The 27,201-nt window shown below is 37.3% G+C and overlaps 3 protein-coding genes, 1 non-coding gene and 1 pseudogene across 4 annotated transcripts; 2 read left to right on the top strand and 3 right to left on the bottom strand.

Annotated features, from left to right (window-relative positions):
- Positions 1-2,374: 2,374 nt before the first annotated feature.
- Positions 2,375-7,654, bottom strand: LOC107773545 (pentatricopeptide repeat-containing protein At1g76280-like). The gene is made up of 5 exons (XM_075221133.1): positions 7,517-7,654; positions 6,157-6,246; positions 4,358-4,509; positions 3,950-4,085; positions 2,375-3,220 (listed from the first exon to the last, which is right to left on the bottom strand). The coding sequence occupies exons 1-5, from the start codon at positions 7,652-7,654 to the stop codon at positions 2,831-2,833; spliced, it is 906 nt and encodes a 301-aa protein (XP_075077234.1). The 3' UTR covers positions 2,375-2,830.
- Positions 7,655-10,046: 2,392 nt separating this feature from the next.
- Positions 10,047-10,153, bottom strand: LOC142164471 (small nucleolar RNA R71). Its single transcript, XR_012695239.1, has one exon. It is a non-coding gene; the product is annotated as a small nucleolar RNA R71 (small nucleolar RNA).
- Positions 10,154-10,799: 646 nt separating this feature from the next.
- On the top strand, positions 10,800-12,299 carry LOC107832466 (uncharacterized). Its single transcript, XM_075221132.1, has one exon. It carries the CDS (start codon positions 10,800-10,802, stop codon positions 12,297-12,299), a length of 1,500 nt encoding a protein of 499 aa, XP_075077233.1.
- A 2,085-nt stretch (positions 12,300-14,384) lies between these two features.
- On the top strand, positions 14,385-14,762 carry LOC107832465 (uncharacterized). Its single transcript, XM_016660312.1, has one exon. It carries the CDS (start codon positions 14,385-14,387, stop codon positions 14,760-14,762), a length of 378 nt encoding a protein of 125 aa, XP_016515798.1.
- A 10,453-nt stretch (positions 14,763-25,215) lies between these two features.
- Positions 25,216-27,201, bottom strand: part of LOC142163974 (loganic acid O-methyltransferase-like) — a 4,244-nt pseudogene continuing 2,258 nt past the window's right edge.

Here is a 27,201-nt window from a genome sequence, read left to right as displayed (position 1 = left end):
GCGATTGGAGAAATCCAAACAGAAGAAGAAGTGATAGGAATGATGGCCATGAGTGATTCAGAAACTGAAGATGAAACAAACTAGGTAAGTATCTCTAACTTGAAATAAAACATTCATGCTATGTATAAAAATAACTAATGGCCATAATTGTGACCATGATGAGTGAAATGGATAAAATAAGTGCTGGAAATGATCAGTTGATAAGCAATCTTTCATGTATCAAACTTGATCTCACAGAGCTTGAATCTGATAAAGCTAATCTAGAGGGACAGGTCAAAGACCTGAAAAACCAGGTTCTTGAACTTACTTCTAAGAATGAGAAGTCTCATGATAGACATGGTAAGGAAAAAATGAGTGATCTGCAAGATAAGCTTGAAAAAAAATTAAAAGGGGCTAAAGATAATCTTTGTGAAAAAGGCTAATTATGAATTCTCTAGAATAAGCAAATTCCATAGATCTTTTGATGCCTTGAATTAGCTAAATGAAAACTATAGCTCTGACAAATCCGGAATTGGCTACAAAAAACCTGTTCCCAAATTTGAACCAAAGTATGTAGGAATTTCTGATAATAAAATGTGCCCTTATTGTGGAAAGGTAGGACACTTTAGAGACACTTGTCCTACCTTAATTCATGCCCATAGAAACACCTTTGGTATTGCTAAAAATGTGAAAAACGAAAAGGATCCAAAAGCCAAGACTCTTGTCCATACTAAATGGATTAAGGTTAATAAGAAAATAGTTTCTAATCCTTTCCTCTTCTGGGCAAGAAGAGATCTGATTCATCATTTTTCAAACAAAATGGGACCCAAGCTTGTCTAGGTTCCCAAAACTAACTTGTGATTTCTGGTGTAGGTCCAAGTGAGAGGGAACAATCAAGACTGGTATCTAGATAGTGGATGCTCAAGACATATGACCGGAGAAAAGAAAAACTTCATCTCTCATATAGCCTTCCAAGGAGGGAGTGTGTCGTTTGGAAATGGAAAAAAGGCCAGATAACAGGTATTGACAAGGTTGAATATCATTTAATCAATATGGATTAACTTAATATATCCTTAGATCTTTTATTATGGAGATGTGTTCAAAACTCTCCTCTCCTTGTGCCCATTTTGGCTAAAACAGGCTAGCTATCAACTATTGAGACTAATATTCATGGGATCCTACAAAGAAGTGTCAAAACCTTATTAACAAAGATGTTCTCTTTGTATAGTTAGCTATGTTGGAGGCCTACATCACATAGTACCCTTCATGGAAGGTGGCTATGGGATTTAGGTGCTCTTTAGGTGTATTGGAGTTTGTTGTTAATCGTAATATTTACATTGTTACCAAAAAAAAAAAGATGTTCTCTTCAAAAGTTTGTAAAATAAGACAAGTTTATTTAAAATAGCAAAAGCAAAGCCTACACAAACTATGTATACTTTTGTGTTCTGTAAGATATGCAGCAAGTATTGGAATGTATGAACAAGATATTTGTTGGTATGCTTATCACTTTCCTTTTATATGGAATGCAGACTAGTGTAACAGAGACAGGTGCCCCAGAACTTGCCAAACTGCTATATTGGCTCATGGTGGTTGGTTATAGTATACGGAATATTGAAGTCCGCTTTGACATGGAACGGGTACTAGGTACTCCTCCAAAGCTCGCTGAGCTGCCTCCCGGTGAAAATATTTAGACACATAAAAAGTGTCTATTATAGCAAGCATAAAAAGTTGATGAGCTTTTGTTGGTGGAGAGGGGTCAATAGTAAAAGGTTAACGAGCTTGTTCGACTATCTGGGAGGACGATAGCCAAAATTGGTTTTAGTGGCATTTTCTTCATTCACCTCGCTACCCCACTCCCCTTGTTATTCTCAGATTGAGAGCATTATTAAATTGTACCTCTCCTTTGATGGGAATGACAGCATGTATTCCAGAAGGACTAGCGTTCTGATATCTGATCTAACGACTTGATCTTTGAGGAATTACTAATAATATTACTACCGTTTTATTTTATCTCTTTTTAAAGTTTGATATTAAGAAAACCATTTAATAGTATTAAATATAAAGGGTACTTGATTAAATTTGCAAATAATGATTATAAAGGATAGTTAATGCCTTCTTGGTTTCCTAAAGCATAAGTAATTTGCAACAAATAACAGGGAGTGCGATGGACTGTCATTTGTTTGGTAAGATACTAAGATGATGTATTTTATTGGTCTCCACGACAATTCATTATAAATTGCAAAAAAAGGAAAAAAGAAAAATCGCTAAATTTGGTATTTCGTACATATAATGTGCATGGCCGCACAGTTTTGTTGGTAATATGAATTTTCAAATATAAATCTCCCCTAGTAAGTGTTACGGCGTTTATGGCTTGAGAAGAGTAGAAGAACGTAAATGAAGCAACTGAGTCATGTTCAAGTCCTCAGACACCATGCACACTTTCATTGGAAGTATAAGAAAATAACGTCTTACACATGTCAAAGGCTCTTTTCAACACTAACGTACATACCTGTTGGTGCGACAAAATGAAGGATCAGTCAAAAGAATCCTACCAAACTAGAATATTTCGTGATCATATTTTTTTTTCCTAATTTGTTCTGCTGAAACCTTTAGTTGCTACTGCTGTACAATCACAAAATTGCCAGGATTTCATACTATGGAAGATTCTGACTCCGACTACCTATGACACGCCTGGTATTGAAATGACAACCATATCCTCATTAACCCATTCCGATCCTTAAAGTATCAAGAGTTTGCAGTATCAGAACCGAGCGCCATCATACCAGGCGATTTGCCAGATTAGAAGAGACGACCAACGTAGTCCAACCATGAAACCTTCATAGAGAAGCACTCATGAAGCAAGATTATTTGAAAGTCTCCTGGCCCATTGACTTTCACTAGGTGACCACGATACTGGATATCCAAGTATGGCACACCATCTTAATTGTAGTAAGGCAACAGTAAGATATTCCTTTGAGTCTTTGAAAGGCTCAAGAATCGGGGACTCATCTTCCAAGTCCTCACCAAGAATTAGATTTTCGAGTTCAATTTGCTTTTCATCCGTAATGTTGTCACACCCAGCAATCATTCGCACACTCAAAACTTGCAATGCTTCCATGGCAGTATTGTAGAATCCATGGTCTACGTATGCAGCGAAAACATGACTGCAAGTTGATGGATCTGGCAGAACCCCATGGACATGCATCTGTTCCGCAATGAGCTCGATGACATCTATTCTTCCCTGGAAAAAAAAAACAGTTTCATGACCTAGTTAGAAAGCGTACGTATTTTCTTCAAGCAGTAAAAGGTAAAATGCAGCTGGACTTTTCATTTAACTTAACAAGTGGATGGGTTCATTCAATTTCTCGCTAAACTAACAGTCCTCTCCACTCCCCCCAACCGTCGAGCAAGTCGTTTCTTCTTTCTCCTCTCCCCCCTCCTCTTGTTCTCTAGCATCCTAACTCCCCCAGAATCCTCCTCTCCACTGCCATCTATGATTAACATTTCTAAAAATGTGTCCAGTGATCTTCTGGAAGAATTCTAAGCTGAGAAAACACTACCTCTAAATTTGGGTTTTTTTCAAGCTTTAACGAAATACCGGAAAGGAAAAATGATATCCCATTTGACCGAGGTGGAACTTCTAGTTGTTGCAATAGAAGTAGAATTGCCTTGAATTCAGTTACTGTCTTATGGTAGCCCAAGACAATAATAATTGAAACAGCAAAAAGATTGATTGTGAAGCTTCCTTCCTACAATTTCAAGATGAGGTACCAGGGTTCCACCAAATACCAGAAAAGAAATTCAAATAAAACCTTTTTCTGTGCAACAATTTCATGTTATTCTATACATACAATAGATTTGGCTTCTAATTTACAATTATCAAAAATAAATAAATATTGGCTCTACTAAAAGGCAAGGATTTTATTAATAACAATACAATACCTTGAAGGTTGATATTTTAGTTAATTACCTTCTCAGATGCCACTTGAAGAATGGTGTTATATAAAAGTACATCAAGCTGGATCCCTTCTGAAATTCCTTGATTCAACAATTTTAATGAACCATCAAAGTCCTCAGATCTCAACAATATCTGACAGCAGAAACAACTCAGTTCTCAGATGGAACATCAGTGGGCACCATTTGCATATCTAAATAGTCATAGAGGGGAAAAATAAGCTGGTGAACAATAACCATGCTTCATTAGCTATCTATTCTTGTAGTACATTCGCCCAAAGAAAGGGAACGCTTTTTATTCACCATAAGCTAAGATCTAGTGTAGCACTTAGGCAGATAAGTGATGGTTGTGGCAAGGCATTTTGTCCCAACCAATGGCCAATATATTTGTTTAAAGAAAGCCCCTTCCTAGTGCAGTTCTAACTTTCTCATTTCATGAGTCTTTAAGTTTTTCACCAACTCATCAAGTGCGATTTTGTCCAGCTCCTTGGCTTCCTGGATTGCTGTGACTTTTGATTCCCATGAAGCTGGAAGGATCCTTAGAACTTTGCTGACCAACTCTTCTGAGGTAAACACCTTTCCAAATAATTTCAGTTCATTAGTTATTATAGTAAACATAGTCATCATCTCCTGGATGGGCTCAGACTCCTTCATGGAGTAGAGCTCATAGTTTCTCATAAATAGTTCTATCCTTGATCTCTTTACTTTGTTTGTTCCTTCATGAGCAGTTTGGAGTGCATCCTATATATGCTTTGCAATAGAGCACGCAGAAATTCTGTTGTACTCATCAGGACCACGTCCACAGATAAGAATTTTCTTAGCATTTGCATTCTTCTTCATCATTATGAAATTTGTTGCCACAAATTCAGAAGGGTTCTTAGGAACTGTTTCATTTTGTGCATTTTGTTTAGTAGGAGTTAATGGACCTTGGTTCACTATGGTCTATAGTTCATAGTCTTCAGCTGCCAGGAAGTCTTCCATTCTTTCTTTCCACCAACTGTAATATTTTTAATTGAACATGGGTGGTCTAGTAGTTGATTGTCCTTCATTAATTCCGGGTGGAGCGCTCATCTCACTTTCAAGATCTCTCTAGGTGTTAGTCATGTGTATGAGAGAACCTGATTTGATACCAATTGTTAATTTGAGTGCCCGTATAATTTACTAAAGAACTTAGTTCTTTACCGTGTTCCTTAAACTTGAAGTAAAGTAAGCAATAAAGTAAACACAATAATTTTTACGTGAAAAATCAACCGGCTCAAAAGGTGCAAAAATAACAACCTACTACGTAATATTTTCAACTTCAACTCCACTAGAATAATGAGCCAAAATGTATCAATTACAAGACTGTAATTCAATATTCTTCAGTACTCTTACTACGACTATTTGATTTAAAAGTTACTCTAACTTGTAAAACAAACACTCACTCCAACTCTTATTATTTGTAACACTTGATTACAACTCAATTTTCTCAAACTCATTCACTAGACTGACTCAAGAATATACAATACTGGTACTCGACTAGAGTAAAAAACAATTAATTCTTCAGTTGATGTGTAAAGGATGAATTCAGAAGTCCAATGCATAGTCAGCTTCTCGTTTGATAACACTCCTACTGTTCTAAGGACTCCACCAGTTTTGGGACTCTTGTCTCTCACTGATTTATTCGTATCTTCTTGTTAACAACACTTATCACATATAGCAGCCTTCTTCCACCAAACTCAGACCTGGGTAACTTTGAGATAAAGTTACTGTCTGGCACAAATGCACAATCATCAACCAGAGGAGCTGGTCCTTTACCCAGTGGAGTTGGTTATTAGAACAGTTAAGCAGCTACGTGGAGGACCTGGTTCTTTGAACATGGTTTTTGTAGTAGCAATTCTCCACAAATGATTAAAGCATAGGAAAATGATAAAACTATTAAATATTAAATGACATTTTATGCTCAACCTTTTCGTAAATAATCCTCCACAGAAATTCATTTACGCTTCAAAATGACAAATAACTAACATGGTTTCTCATAATTATCTTTCATCCATGCAGAGATCTCTTCACTTTTGAGAATAGTCCTCGCAAAAGCTACATCTGCGATTTTACTTCCAAAGTGACTGATAAAAACTCCTTCCAAAATAGCCCTTAGGTTTGTGATTAAACTCTTTGCATTAGCTACATCCGCAAGCTTTGATTGGGGATATGTCAACTCTATTCTCTCGATGCTAAAACAACCATTTTCTCCACCACTTTAGTCATGTCTTCAGGAGAGGAAAAATACACTGGCACATTAAATGTGTCAACTAGAGATTCCTCTAGCATTCCCTGTATATATGTCAAAAGAAAGAAAATTCAGTTCCAAATATACGGCTAAACTAACTATTCCCCCCTCCTATTTTGTGTTATGGTATTTGATCTGATACCGACTAAGAAAGAAAGGAATAATTTAGACACATAAGTTAAATATATGTAAAATACTAAAATTGTCCTTACTACCAATAATTAAAAGAGTTTCACATATCCATTCACATTTCTCTCTCATGATAAAAAAGGTGAATATTTATATGAAATAGGTCTGGAAAAGTCATGTCATTAAGGGTGTGTTTGGTATGAAGGAAAATATTTTTCGAAAAATATTTTTTAATTTTCTCATGTTTGATTGTTTTAAATATTTTAAAAAATATTTTCATCATAAACTCATTTTCCTCCAATTGGAAGAAAATAACCTGCCGTGGAAAGACCCTGGAACTCCTACTGCAAAGTAGGACCTATCGATCGGTAGAGATCGAAATAGGGTATTGAAATCATTGGTGACATGATCATTGAAGAATACTTGAAATTCAGGAATAATATTAGAGGAATCTGCACTGAATTGATAATGTCACTTGTCCTTTACAGCTTCTATAATATGACATAGTTGAGAAAGTGTTTGGTCAAACTGAACATCCCAAGTCTATAATACGTAATGTGTTTATTGAAGATGATAACATGCTTTTGATGTCAAGGTTTCCAAGAATTGCTTCCCTTACCATCTTCTTTGCACCATCTACCACTTCTCTCTGTAGTTGAAAGATATACATAGGTTGACCAAGAATTTTCAGCTTTATCATTCATCATTCTTTAATATCTAATCTAGTGTAACTGTCAAAATCGTCTAAAACGCATGTGATCAATTTGTTTTATGTTTTCCTTGGTAAACAGTAAATACTCAAATTACAAGAATCTGATCAGGATCTTAAATTAACCACCAATAGACACCATTAACAACTTTTAATTAGAATAAATTAACTATAGGATTTCAACTCAAAGGTTATTCGAGCCCAAAGTAAATCTCAAATTCAAGCTTATAGATATACAGAAAACAACCAAACTCTCCTTTAATAACAGAAGCATATATACAGTAAAATTGCTTAGGTAGTTATCTAACTGTGAAACAGAATACATTCACATGCATGACAAAAATTTCTTATTAGTGACAAGCTAGTTTAATTTGTTTTAAACACTTGATTCCAGATATTTTGCCTTTAATATTTCTCAGGACATGCAGTTAAGCTAAGATTTGGAATAGTATAGGGTGGTGCAAGAAATTTTATACCTGCAATTGGGAGTTTCTGGAGTAGCTGTAGGCATCATCACCAGCACTCATTGGAAAATGTCTTTGCATTTTGTCTAAAGCTTGATACTTCTTCTTCATGATCACCTTTTCTTTTTCTCTCCCACAGTTGTTGCTCATAGCCTCTTCCTAGTTCCTATAAATGTGGATAGAGTGGGATGCAATTCTTTCTTTCTTTTTTTTTTTTTTGCAAGGCAAAATCTCTAAGATAGCTGCTGCCGATAATTATATAATGAGCTAGCTCGACATGTTTTTGTAGGGTCCATCCTATTTTTCCCAGACACGTTGAACGAAGTATATAGACATGGGCCTATTTAGTCAATTGGCTACAAATTTATTAACCCTGGGGAGCAAGTATACATAGCTTTTGTGGTGGAGAATATGCAAGGTTTTCTTTTTTTCCTTTTGTAGATTGGTGGCCATGCCTATCCATTGGGAATTAAGAGAATAGACGCGAACGACTCATCACTATGTGCTGATCCCAGTACCTACTGCTCCGTCTCCGTAGAATTTTTGGAGCTCTTGATGGTAGGCTATAATTACGTATTTTAGTCGCTTATCGCACTCTAATTTACTGCACTTTTATTGTGTTTAATCTTTAATCGCTAGTATTTTGTACTTATTATGTGTTTTATGCCTTGTATGAGTGATTCTGAGTGATGTAGATGTTGTAGAACTAATTCGAGTTATTTGGAGCTTTGAAGTCTAAGTAAAAACCCAAGAGATTAAGCCGGGATCGTGTTCGGGGGTCGAGGATCAATTCTGGACGTCAAAATTCAAGGAAGAAGCAATTGCTGAAGAAATGCACTAGTGCAGGCACTGTGCGACGCATTAGAGCAAATTTTTGTCAGAAATTTCCAAAGTTCAGAGATTGGGCTTTTTTGTGGTCTGACAGGAAAAAGCATTAGTGCGACGCACTGGGCGATGCCTGAAAAGCATTAATTTTGCAAGTTTTCCTATTTCGGCTAGGAAAGGGAGATTTTATCTAGCTCCGACCCTACTTGGTATAAATACATGAAAAATATTATTTTCTGAACTTTTGACAGACTTTAGACCTAGAGACACACGAGGAACATTCGGGAGCAAGGATATCTCAGATTTCTTCATCTTTCTTAGTATTTTCAATTATCCAACACTTATGAATTTGTTTGATACTATCATGAGCGGCTAAAACCCATAGTTCTCGGGTTGTGATTTAGTCATGAATATTATTGTTTAACGTTGACTTAACCTTGATTATAATTCACCAATATATGGTTGTTTCTTCAATTCTGTGATTAATTGCTTAATTGTTTGGCCAATAGTTAGATTCTATTGACTATTTATGCTATGCTTGGGAAAGCCATGTTTAGATTAAAAAAGAATTGAAGAGAGCACGATCTTAACTCTGAGGGGGGGCAGATTTGTAGTTAGGATAGGAATATACCTAGTCACCGTGCTTAATTAAATATCATAATCTTAATGCATTCTTAATAGATTAATTTAATACGAATATAGGCATTAATCTATTTTGAATAGGCGAGTAGTACTTCGGGAGAAGGCTATGAGAGCATTTGTTCGATTAATTAGCAACCATGGGTGAATTGTATGAAAGGGAGAGTTAACTAGAACACAATAGGATTGGTGAATCGATCATAACCCTGGAATATTATCTCTACTAAATACACAACAACCGTTTTGCCGCTTGATAATTTAGTTACTACTTAGAATTATAGTTTAGTATAATTAAACTCTTGAACTCGAATTGGCTCAACTGAATAACAATCTTGGTGAATTTAGTGGGTATTTGATACAAGTATCTGTGGGTTCGATACTCGACTTATCATTTTATTACTTATACGACCACGTATACTTGCGTTTGCGTTTGAGAGCAACAACTCTCTTTTGGTGCCGTTATCGGGGAACTTGAATATTGACTACTTTCTAGTTTTTGCTTTCATTATTTATTTCATCAAGTCTAACGTTACTTGATTGTTGCTCTGATCTCATGGATTTTTATTAAATGTGCAGGGTCAGAAGCCAGGATAGACTTCAAGGATTTGACCCCGAACCTGAGAGAACATTTCATAGGAGGTTGAGGGAAGCAAGGGATATAAATAATCTTCAGGCACTTGTTCAATTTCCTGTGAACATGGCAGAAGAGCAACATATGGCTGTTCAGGAGGTGGTGATGCCCAGCATTGCTAATGTCACCTCCAGCATTGTGAAGCCCAGAATCACTAGGCACTTTGAACTGAAACAGAGCATGATCCAGCTACTACATGCGAATGGGGAGTTTATTTGTCTTCCACACGAGGATCCACAACAGCACATCCTGAACTTTTTGGAGATTAGTGATACCTATATCACCAACGGAGTAACTTCAGACTATGTGAGGCTCACACTTTTCTAGTTCTCTCTATTGGGCGAAGCAAAGCAATGGCTGAAGGCAGAACCAGCTAATTCTATTACATCATGGAATGATCTGGCAAGGAAATTTTTGGCAAGGTTCTTCCATTCAGGAAAAACTACAAAGATTAGAAGTGAAAGAGTCACCTTCAAACAGAAAACGGGGGAGTCTTTATACTCATCTTGGGAGAGATTTAAGGGGTTGTTCAGAGACTGTCCTCATCACATTCAGACAAACGAAGTGTTAGCTCACACTTTCATAGAAGGGCTACATCCTGACACAAAGATTGTGGTAGATGCTGCAGCTGGAGGTCAAGTGTTGGAGAAAAGCTTTGATGAGATATATGTGTTATTGAACAAATTCTCCAAAAGCAATCCTGATTGGCAAAGAGAGATGGGCAGACACACAGTGCAAAAATCTGCAGGGGCTTTTGAGTTAGATGTCGTCTCTGCATTATCAGTGCAGATTTTCACATTTACCAACCAAGTAAATCAGATAACCTTGGTTATTAACAAGAAATAAGCCCAGCCAGTGCAACAGGTTCAATTGTTTTGTGAAGTATGTGGAGAGGGTCATACAAACGACTTATGCCCAGTTAATCCAGAGTCTGTCTATTTTGTGGGTAATGCAAATGGGGGCTAGACAAACCAGTATGGGAACACTTACAATCCCAATTGGAGGAACCATCTAAACTTCTATTGGGGTGGAAACCAAGGTGCTCAGAATCAATACATGCCTCAAGCACCTCAACAACAATATAGACCACCTCAGGCTGAACAACATGCAAACTCAACGAGTCACCTTGAGGAGATAACGAAAATATTAATGGCTGATCAGCAGGCCAAAGCAACAACAATGAGAATTTTGGAGCGATAAATGGGGCAACTTGCCAGTGCCCAAAATACTCAAGCAGATGGAGCTCTTCCAAGCGACACTATGGCTAATCCTAAGGCATTTATTAATGATGTTTCATTGAGGAATGGGAGACAGTTAGGAGAAGTCCAGTCAAAAAAGAGAAAACAAGTGACCTTTAATGAGGAGTCGGCCACTATTGAGCTGGAATTAGAAAAATCAAAGGAGTCAGAGAAGCCAGCTGAAGAGGCGGTGGCTAAGCAACCTCCACCATTAGTTGCGAGGCCACCACCTCCGTTCCCTCAAAGATTACAGAAAGTGAAGGATAATGTCACGTATAAAAATTTTCTTGATATTTTGAAGCAAGTGCAAATCAATATTCCACTGGTAGACATCCTGCAAGAAGTGCCCAAATATGCAAAATACATCAAGGACATAATGGCAAATAAAAGGAGGTTGACTGAATTCGAGACTATGGCACTCACCAAGGAATGTAGCTCTAGAATCCAAAGCAAGCTACCTCAGAAATTAAAGCATCCACGTAGTTTCACTATCCAAATCTCGATTGGTAAGCATGCAGTCGGGCAAGCTTTGTGTGATCTTGGAGCGAGCATCAATTTGATGACGCTATCTGTGATCAGACAGTTGGGGTTGGGTGAGCCACGCCCAACAATGGTAATATTACAGTTGGCTAATCGCTCCCTTGCTCATCCTGAAAGAGTGATTGAAGATGTGTTAGTGGGTTTTTTCATATTCCCTGCTGATTTCATTATCTTGGACTACGAGCCTGATCAAGAAGTCCCATTTATTTTGGGGCATCCATTTTTAGCAGTGGGCAGAGCTATTATTGATGTATGCAAAGAAAAGATGACAATCAGAGTCGGTGATCGAGTGAAGGTATTCAATGTGTATAAAGCACTCATATTGCCAGCCCACTATGAAGAGCTATCCATGATTTTTGTGGTGGAAAGTGATGCTACGTCATTGGTGCCTTATATGAGCCCCATAGATCCTCTTGAACGAGCTTTTATTGGGGATGAAGAAGACAGTGAAGATGAGATGATGGGAGAAATTGAGCAAGTACTTGACAAGTCTTGCAGTTATGTCCATGGGTTTGGGAGATTTGAGGAGTTGGATAGGCCTGTCACTCTGACCCTTCCTAAGATATATATTGAAGAAGATCCAAAGCTAGAACTTAAGCCCCTTCCAGTGCATCTGTGTTATGTTTATTTGGAGAACTCTGAGACATTTCCAGTTATTATCGCATCTAGCTTGACTAATGTACAAGAAGGAAAACTACTCAGATTACTTCGCGAACATAAAAAGACTATCAGATGGATAATTGCTGACATCAAGGGAATTAGTCCATCATTTTGCATGCATACAATCTTTCTGGAAGATGGACACTGCCCCAGAGTTAAGCAACAAAGGATATTAAATCCCATTATAAAAGAGGTCGTGAAGAAGGAAGTAATTAAGTGGCTCGATACAGGTATCATATTCCATATCTCTGATAGTAACTAGGTAAGCCCAGTGCAATGTGTGCCCAAAAATGGGGGGGATGACTGTGGTAGAGAATGAGAAAAATGAGCTAATTCCTACTCACACCGTAACAGGGTGGAGAGTTTGCATTGATTACAGAAGGCTCAACAAAGCAACCCGCAAGGACCATTTCCAACATTCATTCATTGATCAAATGTTGGGCAGATTGGCGGGGCATGAATATTATTGCTTTCTTGATGGTTATTTGGGGTACAACCAGATTGTCATATGCCTAGAGGATCAGGAGAAGACCACTTTTACTTGTCCTTGTGGCACTTTCGCCTTCAAGCGTATGTCGTTTGGTCTTTGTAATGCACCGGCTACTTTCTAGAGATGCATGATGGCTATTTTCACCGATATGGTGGAAAAATTTGAGAAAGTTTTTATGGATGATTTTTCAGTTTTTGGGTCTTCTTATGATGACTGTTTGAAGAATTTGAGCAAGGTGTTACCCCGTTGTGAAGAAACAAATCTAGTGTTGAATTGGAAAAAGTGCAATTTTATGGTGTAGGAAGGCATCGTGTTGGGTCACAGAGTGTCTGGAAGCGGAATTGAAGTTGATAAGGCAAAGGTGGAGAAGGTTAAAAAATTACCTCCGCCAATTTCTATGAAAGGTGTCCGGAGTTTCTTGGGACACGCGGGATTCTATCGGCGCTTTATAAAGGATTTTACAAAAATTGCTACGCCTTTGTGCAGGTTGCTTGAAAAGGACGTAACTTTCAATTTTGATGACGCATGCCTGAAGGCATTTGAAGAGCTCAAAAAGAAGTTGGCAGTTGCCCCCATTATTGCGGAACCAGATTGGTCCTTACCATTTGATCTTATGTGTGATGCAAGTGACCATGCTATTGGGGCAGTGCTAGGCCAGAGGAAAGAAAAGGTCTTTTATTCTATCTACTATGTGAGTAAGACTCTTGATGATGCACAGCTGAATTACACCACTACTGAAAAGGAGCTGTTACCTGTTGTGTGGGCCTTTGAAAACTTTCGGGCATACTTGGCGGGAACAAAAGTCATAGTCCATACCGATCATGCAACAATCAGGTATCTATTTACAAAAAAGGAATCTAAGGCTAGATTGATGCGCTGGGTTTTGTTGTTGCAAGAATTTGATGTAGAAATACAAGATCGAAAGGACATAGAGAACCAAGTAGCTGACCATCTATCAAGGCTGGAAAATCATGATCACGTAGAGGAGGGTGGAGAAATTAAAGAGGCATTTCTTGATGAGCAACCTTTTGCTATCACCGAAGACCTTTCCCTATGGTACGCGGACTATGTGAACTATCTTGTGAGTGGGGTACTTCCTCCTAAAATTGAATCTGAAGCTAGAAAGAGGTTTTTACATGATGTGAACTTCTACTATTGGGATGAGCTATACTTGTAGAAATAGTGTGCTGATCAGTTGATGAGGAGATGCATTCCAGAGAAGGATGTGGAATTAGTATTGTATTATTTTCATGCATCACCTTATGGGGGCCATCATGGAGGCGATGAACAACTGCAAGGGTATTACAATCTGGTTTCTTTTGGCCAACATTATTCAAGGATGCCCATGCATTTGTAAAGAAGTGTGACCAATGTCAAAGAACAGGAACAATCACAAAAAGGCATGAGATGCCTTTGAATAACATCCTGGAGGTCGAGGTTTTTGATGTGTGGGGGATAGATTTTATGGGACCATTCCCATTGTCCAGAGGAAACAAATACATCTTGCTAGCAGTTGACTACGTGTCAAAATGGGTAGAGGCGATTGCATTGCCAACAAATGATGCCATGGTGGTAGTTGCGTTTGTGAAAAAGAACACATTCTCGAGGTTTGGGACTCCACGTGCCTTGATTAGTGATGAAGGGACACATTTTTGCAATCGGGTGTTGAATAACCTTCTATCTAAATATGTAGTCCGCCATAGAGTTGCTACGGCATATCATCCACAAATAAGTGGACAAGTTGAGGTGTCTAACAGAGAAATAAAGCAAATATTAGAGAAGACGGTGAGTGTGAATAGGAAGGATTGAGCTGCAAAGTTAGATGATGCCTTGTGGGCATATAGAACCTCATACAAAATGCCAATTGGGGCATCACCGTATAAGCTCGTTTATGGAAAGTCATGTCACTTGTCTATTGAACTTGAACACAAAGTGTACTGGGCCATTAAAAAGTTGAATATGGACCTTGAACCCGCGGGTGAGAAGAGACTCTTGCAGTTGAATGAGTTAGATGAGTTCAAGTTGCACTCTTATGAAAATGCTAAGCTTTACAAAGAGAAAACGAAAAGATGGCATGACAAGAGTATCAAGACAGGCCTTTTCGAGCCAGGACAACAGGTATTATTGTTCAATTCTAGGCTCAAGCTGTTTCCTGGGAAGTTAAAATCGAGATGGTCAGGCCCATTTGAGGTGGTGAGAGTCACTCCTTATGGTGCAATTGAGATGTGTGCTTGAAATGGTGAAGGGAATTTTTTAGCGAACGGACAAAGTGTCAAGCACTATTGGGGAGGAATAATTGATGGTGAGAAGACCAATGTTGTACTTGATGATGAGTAAGCGAGACACTACGCCGTACTGAGACGTTAAATTAGGCGCTTGTTGGGAGGCAACCCAACTTTACTGCTTTCTTTTGTTTTTATTTTTATTATATTATTTTTGTAGTGGTTGTTTTGATGTTGTAGGATTATAAGCATAGGAAGCAAAGCCATTGGAAGGGTGCAAAAAGCGAGCTAGATGGTGAGAACTAAGTGTGGGGTGCCCACACAAAGGACCATACCTGGGGAAAGTCTGAGTACCCGTGAGCTGCTAATTTTTTGGCCTTTGGCCTACCAGGGAGTCTCTTTTACCTTCTTGTTATTTACAGTGTGTATTTAGGATATTGCACAATTTTAAGTATGGGGTGAGGAGATTGTCTATGCTATCCTAGCTTAATTGTAGTATTCCTTCTTAGTGTAGTGATGCAAAAAAAAAACAATTTGGACTCCTCCCGATGATGGATTTTGTGAACAGCTTTCTTGAGGGATTAAAGTCCAATAAAAAAGATTTTCTTTGTAGGTAGTGTAATAATTCCCCCATGGTTTTTTTTATGCCGCGATTCTTTTCCAAGGGTTTTGTTTGAACCGGGTGTAGTTAGTTGTATTATTTCTTACGAGTAGGAGCCAGTGTGCTGTGATTGGAATTGAAGCAATATCTCTTGACTTTGTTATGCCTTGAGAATAGTGAGTACTTTGGTTGTGACACTTAGGCTCATTTTTTGACTCTTGTATAAGTACCTTAAATTGTATGACCTTAACTTTGCTTAACTTCTTTGACTGAAATGTCTTGATGAGTCCAATTCTGAGTGAGTTATGTGCCATGTGTGTATGAGGTTTGTGTGTTATTCTGTACATTGCATTTGATGTCTAGAACTTGCCCCGTATGTTTGCAAAATGAATTAGTAGTTTCGGTCAGTCTAGGAAGTGATATAGGCATTTTTTTTGTTGAGCAAGTTATATGCTTTTACCCACCTAATTGTTATGTATCGTAGTTAACCCCTTTGAGCCTGTAATCTTGTTTCATTGGCAACCACATTACAAGCCTTACCCATTTATTTGAATTAACCATCTATTTGAACATTTTCACCTCTCATGAGCACTTGGAATTGTTATGAACTTTGTAAGAGTTAAAGTGTGTGGTGGTTGGTTTGGCTTTTGAGTCGAACTAATGAAATAAGGAGAAAGGTGCATTATTTTGAAAAAGTAAGAGCCACTTGAATTGAAAAAGAAAAGAAAGAAAAATAGTTGGGATCGTGTTTGGAGGTCGTGTTCGGGGCTCGAGGATCAATTCTGGACGTCAAAATTCAAGGAAGAAGCAATTGCTGAAGAAATGCACTAGTGTGAGGCACTGTGCGACGTATCAGTGCAAATGTTTGTCAGAAATTTTCAAAGTTCAGAGACTGGTTTTTTTTGAGGTCTGACAGGAAAAAAGCATCAGTGCGACGCACTGGGCGATGCACAGTGCGACTCATGGAAAGAATTAAGTTGTCAAGTTTTTCTATTTCGGATAGGAAAGGGAAATTTCATCTACGTCCAACTCTACTTGGTACAAATACATGGTAAACGTTATTTTCTGGACTTTTGACACACTTTAGACCTAGAGACACATGAGGAACATTCGGGAGCAAGGATATCTCAGATTTGTTTATTTTTTCTTAGTATTTTCAATTATCCAACACTTATGAATTTGTTTAATACTGTCATGAGTGGCTAAAACCCATAGTTCTGGGGTTGTGATTTAGCCATGAATATTGATGTTTAACGTTGACTTAACCTTGATTACAATTCACCAATATATGGTTGTTTCTTCAATTCTGTGATTAATTGCTTAATTGTCTGGCCAATAGTTAGATTCTATTGACTATTTATGCTATGCTTGGGAAAGCCATATTTAGATTAAAAAAGAATTGAAGAGAGCACGATCTTAATTCTGGGGGGGGGGGGGGGGGGCGAATTTATAGTTAGGATAGGAATATATCTAGTCACCGTGCTTAATTAAATATCATAATCTTAATGCATTCTTAATAGATTGATTTAATAGGAATATAGGTGTTAATCTTTTTTGAATAGGCGAGTAGTACTTCGGGAGAAGGCTATGAGAGCATTTGTTCGATTAATTAGCAACCATGAGTGAATTGTATGAAAGGGAGAGTTAACTAGAACACAATAGGATTGGTGAATCGATCACAACCCTGGAATATTATCTCTACTAAATACACAACAACCGTTTTACTGCTTGATAATTTAGTTACTACTTAGAATTATAATTTAGTATAATTAAACAGCTTGAACTCGAATTGGCTCGACTGAATAACAATCTTGGTGAATTTAGTAGGTAGTTGATATAAGTCTCTGTGGTTCGACACTCGACTTATCATTTTATTACTTGTACGGTCATGTATACTTGCATGTGCGTTTGAGAGCAACAGCTCTCTTTTGGATGCTTCCTTTAATTTAACTGTGTTATGTCACTAGGGGGCGAATTTATAGTTAGGATAGGAATATATCTAGTCACCGTGCTTAATTAAATATCATAATCTTAATGCATTCTTAATAGATTGATTTAATAGGAATATAGGTGTTAATCTTTTTTGAATAGGCGAGTAGTACTTCGGGAGAAGGCTATGAGAGCATTTGTTCGATTAATTAGCAACCATGAGTGAATTGTATGAAAGGGAGAGTTAACTAGAACACAATAGGATTGGTGAATCGATCACAACCCTGGAATATTATCTCTACTAAATACACAACAACCGTTTTACTGCTTGATAATTTAGTTACTACTTAGAATTATAATTTAGTATAATTAAACAGCTTGAACTCGAATTGGCTCGACTGAATAACAATCTTGGTGAATTTAGTAGGTAGTTGATATAAGTCTCTGTGGTTCGACACTCGACTTATCATTTTATTACTTGTACGGTCATGTATACTTGCATGTGCGTTTGAGAGCAACAGCTCTCTTTTGGATGCTTCCTTTAATTTAACTGTGTTATGTCACTATGTTTATTCAAAATATACTAGGAAGACAACGATGAAGAAAAACACAAATAATTTACATGTCCAACTTCATGATGGAATGATTTATTCCCTTGTCACTTACGTACTATGCCCAAGAAATTGGACAGTTACGTTCTTAAGTCAGCACTCTGACTTTCTTGTTAGGTTTTGGGATTTTTCCCTTCCTATATGGATAAATGAAATACCGTTTGGATCTAGCCCATTTTTTCTTAAAACCCACTATATATATGACCAAATTAGGTCTTATTTCATGAATACAAGAGTGAAAAATAGAGAGGTGGGCCGTTTTTGGTGACTTGAGAGAGAAGAAAATATTGTTATTTGCTTCGTAAAATACTGCTCCAGGCAGTCCGATTCTTTTATTGTTTTCTGATTCGTTAACCGTTTGATCGTGCTTAACTTTGGACTGGAGCTTCTCAACATCCTGTTCTTAAATCCGGCGATTGGAGTTTCTGTGTGGAACTTCCCAAAATTGGACGTCAACAGTAGCCCTATTGCGGTTGAGTTCTCTCTTTTTGTCTCTAGTTTGGTGTTATCTTATTTGTGTTGTTGCTCTTTGCTTGGCACTTTATTTTTATCCACTTTGAGAACAATTTGTACTCTTGTTGATTGATTTAGTGGAGCTTTTGTGGGCAAACTCCCGTGGTTTTTCACCTCTTCACAATATTTTCCACGTAAATTTGGTGTCTCATACCTTGATTACTTTTGCCCTGCTATTTTTCATTTGTGTGATGTATAGTTGCTGCCCGTGTCATCATTAGTGCCAATTTATTATCTTTCTTTGGTTCAAGTAAATTGAGAAAATTTAGACTTGGGTTATTTTCGCTATTTACCTAGTCATGCAATTTGGTATTATTCATTTTTTCCCAACATTTCTCATGTCCAGTCCGCGGCGTGCCCATGTTGGCACCACTAACTGAGTCCAAAGGGTGTGATAGGGTCCATTAGTATTATATTTGGATGGGTATGTAACAGACTTGTACTCCTATCAAGATTGAGTAGGTATATATAATTACGCAATGACTCAAATGATGATTGGTGAATACACTAAGGGTGTGTTTGGTATGAAGGAAAATATTTTTCGGAAAATATTTTTCAATATTTCCATATCTGGTCGGCTTAAATGTTCCTCATGAACTCATTTTCCTCTAATTGGAAGAAAATATTTTTCCTATCAAGACAAGGGAAAATATTTTTCAAAAGTCTTTTTCAACCTTCCCCACCCTATTTCCTATCCCTACAAACCCACCCCCACACCTCACCTACCCACCCCACCCCTATCTCCTACCTACCCCACCCCCAATCCCCACCCCAACCCCGGCCCCCGACCCTAAATAAAAATATTATTAATAGTACATTCTTTTTATGTAATAAATAGGGTGCTTTTTTTTATTTCTACAAATGAGTATTTTCTTTTCATGATGTAAAAAAAACGGATTTATTTTCATTTTAACAAAAAAAGTATTTTCTTTTCATGATGTAGAAAAAGTATTTTCTTTTATTTCAACAAAAAGAGTATTAAATTTTTATGAGGTGGAAATAATATTTTCTTTCATTTCAACAAAAAGAGTATTTTCTTTTCTTGATGTGAAAAAAGTATTTTCTTTCATGATCCCCCAGTATCCAATTATCTCCATCCCATTCCTCAACCTGCGCACGCCAGCACATACTCCTTTAGCTCATGAACGATAGTAACAGACATTCACTGGAATACCATCAAGTATGCAAGTAATCATCAGGACCCTAGTATATGTGACATCAGATACGTTCCCCTAAGGATACACTCTGCTCGCAATGATATACAACTATATTTTTGCTTCAACTGTGAAATCACCACATTTGATGCCTTTTTTCCTTTTAGCCCAAGTCACTGTCTAACCTGTAGGACAAGGCTTTGAGACTAGTCAATCACCATTGTCCCATGTATCTCTTTCTCGCATTGGCCCGAGCGGATGATTTTGAATCCCATAGACATAATTTATCTCTTCAACTCTAGATTTCACAATCTTTCCCCTTATTGTAAGTTCATGGTTTTGAAAATGTGTACGCTTTAAGTTAGCATACAATTCCCTCACCCATTACTCATTGGCATTGCATGGAGTGGGATGAAGCAGGTCCAGCCGCTTGAAACTAGCCGGACATGGAAATCCGGAAGAAGCTTGGCCACTTTGTCATCGATAATTCCTTTCTCAAGTGTGAGCTTCTTCGTGAGGAGATTATCATAATACCGGTTTTGGCAATCGGAAGACATGAATCTGTTGGTATCATAGTTCAAATCCTCAGCCACTTCTTCAATTTCGTGATTAAGTGCCATATTTTCGTTCATGTGAGGGTCCATTTTAAGCTCAATGTACCTAAAAAAGATTAAAACAAAGTTATCCGGGCATTAGAGTTATGTTAAGCAATTAAAAGCACATAAACTAGGCCAAAGAACCGAGCCAAACGGGCTTCGGAAGCTCCAGTTTCATAGCTACTGGAATTGCACAATTCTTCCAGTCATTGCACCTGCCTGAAGATCTACATGTGCCTTTGTCATATTGCCATAGACTGCCTCGCGCCTGCTAACAGAAGCTGCCAACTTCTTATGAGACAGCCTACTTTTTATGGGCCTCTGAGTAGGTCTTCATTTCTTCCCTGGTAAAATACTCGGACATAGGCTGGGAGTGTGAGGGCCACTAGGGAGCTGTGACACTAAGTCACGAATCGAGGCAAGCTGGGAATTTAGCATCCCAAATGGTCCCTCGGCCTGAGTATCTTGTGAGGAGGACCCCTCACCTACAATAATCTCCATCTTCCTCTTCTTGCTCTTTAGCACACTGCCTTCTCCTATCACTCTCAAAGGGTGAAAGGGTTTGTCCGCCGGTATCCATTGATCTCCATCCCATTCCTCAACCTGTGCATGCCGGCACAACTCTGTAATCAATGATGGAAATATCAATGTCGAGCCACCTTGAAGCACATACTCTTTCATCTCCTAAATGATGTAGTAACCGACATTCACTAGAATGCCATCAAGGATGCAATCACTCATCAGGGCCCTAGTATATATGACCTCAGACACATTCCTACAAGAAGACACTCTGCTCGCAATGATATGCAACCACATTTTTACTTCAGTTGTGAAATCATCACATTTGATGCCTTTTTTTCTTTTTAGCCCAAGTCACTGTCTGACCTGTAGGACAAGGCTTTGAAACTAGCCAATCACTATTGTTGCATGGATCTCTTTCTCGCATTGGCTCGAGCGGATGATTTTGAAGCCCATAGACATCATTTATCTCTTCAACTCCAAATTTCACAATCTTTCCTCTTATTGTAAGTTCATGATTTTGGAAATGTGTATGCTTTCAGTTAGCGTAAAATTCCCTCACCCATTACTCATTGGCATTGCATGGAGTGGGGATAAAGCAGGTCCAGCCACTTGAAACTAGCCGGCCATGGAAATCCGGAAGAAGCTTGGCCACTTTGTCATCGGCAATTCCTTTCTCAAGTTTGAGCTTCTTCGTGAGGAGATTATCATAATACCGATTTTGAAAATCAGAAGACATGGATTTATTGGTATCATAGTTCAAATCCTCAGCCAGTTCTTCAATTTCGTGATCAAGCACCGCATATTCATTCATGTTCGGGTCCATTTTAATCTCAAAGTACCTAAACAAAATTAAAGCAATGTTAGTCGGGCATTAGAGTTATGCTAAGAAATTAAAGGCACATAAACTAGGATAAAGAACCGAGCCAAACGGGCTCCGAAAGCTCCTGTTGCAAAGCTACTGGAATTGCACAATTCTGCAAGTCATCGTACCTGCGAAAAATTCGTCACAGATGCAGCTACGCTTCTGCGAAAGATGTGTCACTTCTACGAACTTGCACTTCTAAACAAAAATCGCACCTGTGGAAGTTTGGACCAAAGCACGTACACTTACTTCTCAAACAACCTAAAATACGTCAAATTGTTCTCCAGCAACGGGGCCAATTTTGATGACGTCCAAATCTACTACTAAAAAGTAAATGGACACAGTCACATGCAATATAATTTACCTAACTATGAGTTGAGGTTGAATCCCACAGAGAATAATATGTAAGGGAATAGGCGTGTAAGAGAATTATCACTTATTGTGCTAAGCCAAACATTTAGAAAGATTTTGAGAAAATATTTATAACAAATTGCGAAAATATAAACTAACCTAGAAAGCAAGTAAAATGAACAATGGCTACAAGCATGGATGCAATGGGAATTACACTCAAGTAACGATCTAATATATTTTACGATTTTACAAATATGAGCGAGTTTATGTTAATTAGCCTTGGGTAATAATTCTTTATTAGCTTCTTTCAAAGACTAACAAGACTTTCTAATTAAATTATCCCTAAAATAATTAAGAGATTAAGTGCATCCGATTATGGCTACAAGTAGTTCAATCCTATCCCTAGGTAGAATCTATAAAATGAGGATTAATGCCTCAAGTTCTTGTTAATTAATCTTTCTTAACCCCAAATTATCATTTTCAAAATTAATTCGAAGTTAATGGGCAAGTCCTAGGTTAGCTAATCCCTTTGGAAGCATTAAAGAGCAAGAATAATTAAAGAAACAATAACTCACTTCATAATAAATAAAAATTATTCAATACATACACACAGCAAGATATTTAATTCATACTATAAATATGAATATTCTCATAAACAAGATTCAAGTGTTGAAATAAATACTACACACTTAGATATTCAATACAAAGCAAAAGCTTCAAATTTTCAAGATCCAAGTGTGTGTGCAAGAACCCTAACTCCAAAACTTGTCTTCTCTAGTCAAGAGACTGAAAAATAAGCCAAAGATGTTTTACAAATGAGCTAGGTCTATTAAAGGGCTTGGGATAGTGAAAATGTGAAATACCAAGTTTGTCCGAAGCTAAAAGTCGTTGACCGCACCAGTGGGAAATCATCGCAGGTGCGACTCCGCAAAAGCGGACATTTATTCGCAGATACGAAACTCGTGTAGAATTGCCTACTTCGCTGATGCGAACATGTCGCCGTGGATGCGGATTGCCAACCGTAGATGCGATCATAACGGAATATTGGTATTTATGCAGATGCGACCCTGTACTTGTAGATGCGCGATCGCAAAAACGAACAGTGTTTCACAAATGCGACCCTGTACTTGCAGATGCGAGCTTGCAAAAGCGAACAGTGTTTCGCGGATATGAAATCCTTGAAGGATTTTGCACTATTTCAACTCTCTTTTGCTTAATTCCACTTCATTTGATTTCAATTCTCTTCAAGACTCATTGTACCTGAAAATCTAGTAATGCACACCATAAATCACCTCATTTTATTATTAAAGGATACAAAAACTAAAGAAAAGAGTCTAAAATAAATGGTAAAATCACCACTCATCACCGGGCATATGCCCAAGTCCAACATTACGATACGCAGCTATCGGAGCCATCAAAATACCGTTCCGGGATCATTTTCACAAAAGTCAAAGTTTGGTAGCATAATCAACTTAGGCTTCTAATTCGAGAATCAAAGGGTCCCAATCAACCCGAAATCTTCCCAGAACGAAGCTAGCCAACCCCGCAAGTAATAAAATTATAAACACTCATGTGTAAAGCATCAAAAAGGAAAACGTGGGGCAATTAAATAAAATGACTGGTCGAGTCGTTACAAGGCCGCATTTCAAAACTGGTCTCCAATCAGGGGTCGATTTAGATTGAATATTTGACTCCTATCCTCTTCGACAGTCTCATCAGCAGCTCGAAGGGCTGCTTCAGCTGCTAACCATACAGCGTGTTCTCTATGTTGTGCTGCCTCTCTTGCAGCTAAGTCTACTCCATCATCACCTTTCTTTGCCATGTGTTCTTGGGTTGAAGGTCGTCCCAAGAAATTTTCGGTGAATCCTCTTTCTTTTCTCAGTTGTCGCAGGTATTTTTCCAACTCCGGCTCGTAGGGTATCACTTCCTTTAAAGAAGATCGAGTCATGCACCAAAAAGGTTAGACATGTATCCTGCACACTAGTGAGAAAACGTGAATACAACAAAGTAAAATTGGTTCCTGAATTAGTATGATAAACTATTTTGAACATTATTGATTTTCAATCCCCAGCAACGGCGCCAAAATTTAAGGAGCGCAAAACACAACACAAAATTATTGCTCGCTAGTCAAAGATAGTATAGTTAAATTATCGTCTTCACATGGATTGGATTTAAACAGTGTTCAAATAATCTTTAGCTAAATACTATCCAGAAAAATTAACACTTGATTGAATGATTCACAACGATGATTAACTACAAAAAATTAAGCACTTATCAATTGATCACGAAAGACAGCAGTTAAGCAACAAAGAAATATCAATGAGAGAAATAAGGGTAATTGACTAGACATGTGCAAGATAATTGACTCGGGATCCAATTCTTGAAGTAATTCACTCTATAATATTGTTGATTCTCACGAATTCACTAGATAATTAGATTATACTTGAAGTTAAGGTTCCTCTTTCGATTAAACATTCATTTCAATAAATAATCCAACTGAAGCACGGTGAACAATTGCAACAAATAAAATGATGGTTTTAGTCTAAAGAGTAATTTCTCACGAATATTTTTCTATTTTCTAATTCGATTGATAATTCAAGAGGCTCTTTTGATTACCTAGTTGAATCACTAAATTAAACTAGAGCATAAGATGTAAAGAAATACAATATAAAGCTCCTCTTGACTTAGTTGCTTCTCAAATCTTTTGTAGGTCAAAAGTCCTCTCAAAATCGTATTTTTGATGTATTTACATCGTATATAAGCGGGTCCGAACGAAACTACCCTTTCCAAGTCAAAGTAGAAAAATACTCTAAGAATTTTGTACAGGCGTGCCACGCCTCGCGTCACACCATGCGGCGTGCTTATGGAATTATCAGAGAGCATGTCGATCGTCTGCCAGGCATATTTTCACTTCCGCGCCTCGCGGCGCCCCGTGCGGTGCAGTAGTGTAATTTTCTCGGAGTAAATTTTTTGTGCACTTTTTGATATCCAAACTTGGTCCTCGACCCCGAACGCGATCCCGATTTAATTCCTTGGGCTTTTACTTAGACTTCAGAGCTCCAAATTGTTTGATTTAGCTCCAAATTATCCTTTTAACTCGAAATCACTTCCTGCAAGGTATAAAACGCGTAATAAGTGCAATTCACTATCATTTAAGCTCAAATACAAGTAAAAATACAGTAATTAGAGCGCAAACTACGGCTAAAATATGGATTTCATGCCTACCATCAATGATACCACTTGTTTGGATCAAAATAACAAGGCATCATGCATAAGCTAATAAAGCAAATCTTTAACACGATAAATCAGACAACAAAGATAATTATATCAAAAGGTAATATTATAATGTGGTTTGGTCAATTGACCTACATTTATATGGGAGGAGTTGAACGTTCTACTATATAAAAGAGTCCACAAAAATTTCAAAACCACGAACAACTGCCTCGCAATCTTGTAGTATTCAACTTTCAACCATGCAGAAATCTCTTCGCATTTTCCTAAAGTCCTCATGAACATTTCATCTGCTATTTCACTTCCAAAATTTTTGATGAATATTCCTTCTACGAAACTCTTTGCATCAATCTTGGACTGGGGATACATTAGTTATATTCTCTCTATGCTAAAACAACCATTTTTCTTCACCATTTTAGTCATGTCTTCAGCAAATGGAAAATGTAGTGGCAAATTGAATGAATCAACTAGAGATTCATCTGCAATTCCCTGTATGGAGAAGAAAGAAAGTACGAATAAGTATAGAAAGATATCAATACTTTTTGAAACAGACTAAAAAAAAAAATTTCATGTAAAATGATCACATGAGTACTAGATTGGCCAAGAACAAAGAAAAGAGTGAAGTACAAAAGTGAAATTATTTCTAAATATAAAAATATAAGAAGTTTTTGTAACCACACAAATGTCATGGCCCCACAAAGCTTTTATCCCTTAAAATTTTAAGAACACAAGTTTCAAAAGTATTTTTTTTTTCTTAAACTCCGTGCCGAGTAAAACTATCTCATCTAAATTGAAACGGAATGAGTATCATTCTTTTTTAAATGGGGTAACGAATAAAAAGAAAAGTATGTCACGAGAGTGATTATATAGGTTATGATTGACTCACCTCATTGACCATGTCAATAAGAGTAGACCCAAGAAATGTGAGCATTCTATCACCGAGTTGTGAGTGGTGTATTTCACTAGGAATAGATGGCAAAATAAGAACAATTAAATCTCCATGAACAATCTCCTCAGCCCTTGCAGTCAAGAATACTTCCATGTCCTTATCAAATTGAGCAACATAGGCATTCCTTACTGCAGCAGAGGCACCTACATAATGAATTCTTCCCTTATTCTTATCCATCAACTCTTTTGGCAAACCAGATTTCCTCAGTTAATTCTCAACACTAAGTCTAGCTATGTGAGTAATATGCTCCATGATTTCCTCTGTTAATTCTTGCATTACAAGAATTTAAACATCATAATCACAGTTTTGTATTAGACACATTTTACCAAAGTTCAACACAAATTTACTTAATTAGTAAATGAGCCAGCTTAATTACACTTCGACAAATATTTACCTAATATAGGCGAGTTTGGACACCAAATATACCTCAAAGTAACTAAGCGGGCGTTTGGACATAAGAATTGTAAAATTCCAAAATATTGGAAAAAACTTTTTCAAGTTAAAATGATATTTGAAATTTAGAGTTGTGTTTGGACATGAATATAATTTTGGGTTGTTTTTTATGTTTTGTGAGTGATTTGAGTGAAAATTTTGAAAAATAGCTTTTTGGAATTTTTCAAATTTTCAAAAATTTCCAAAATGCATCTTCGAAAAAAGTGATTTCGAAAAAAATTGAAATTTATTTGGAAAAAAAGAAAAAATTTCTTATGTCCAAACGGGCTCTAAATATTACTTGGAGGACACATGGTAAGAATTAGAGAATTATTTCTATTTATTAAAACAGAAAAAGGAAATAAGGACGCACTCTCCAATTTCTGTAAGTTATTGGAATGGAGTAGTAAACTCGAAAGGTTTTTGGTGTAGCTGTAGGCACCTTACCACCCTTCACTGGGAAAGACTCTGTCATTTCGGCTAATTAAGTACTCCCTCCGTTTTAATTTAGATAAAATAATTTGATTCGGTACGGAGTTTAAGAAAAAAAAGAAGATTTTTGAAACTTGTGGTCTTAAAAGCTTATGAGGTAAAAGCTTTGTGGGGCCATGACATTTGTGTGGTTATAAAAGCTTCTTATTAAAGGTAAAATGGGTAAAATGAAAAGTTTAAAGTTGAATTATTTCTAAATTTAAAAATGT

This window comes from Nicotiana tabacum, chromosome 9, assembly GCF_000715075.1.
Source record: "Nicotiana tabacum cultivar K326 chromosome 9, ASM71507v2, whole genome shotgun sequence".
Taxonomy (NCBI): Eukaryota; Viridiplantae; Streptophyta; class Magnoliopsida; order Solanales; family Solanaceae; genus Nicotiana; species Nicotiana tabacum.
This window is presented reverse-complemented; position numbering and strand designations above follow the sequence as displayed.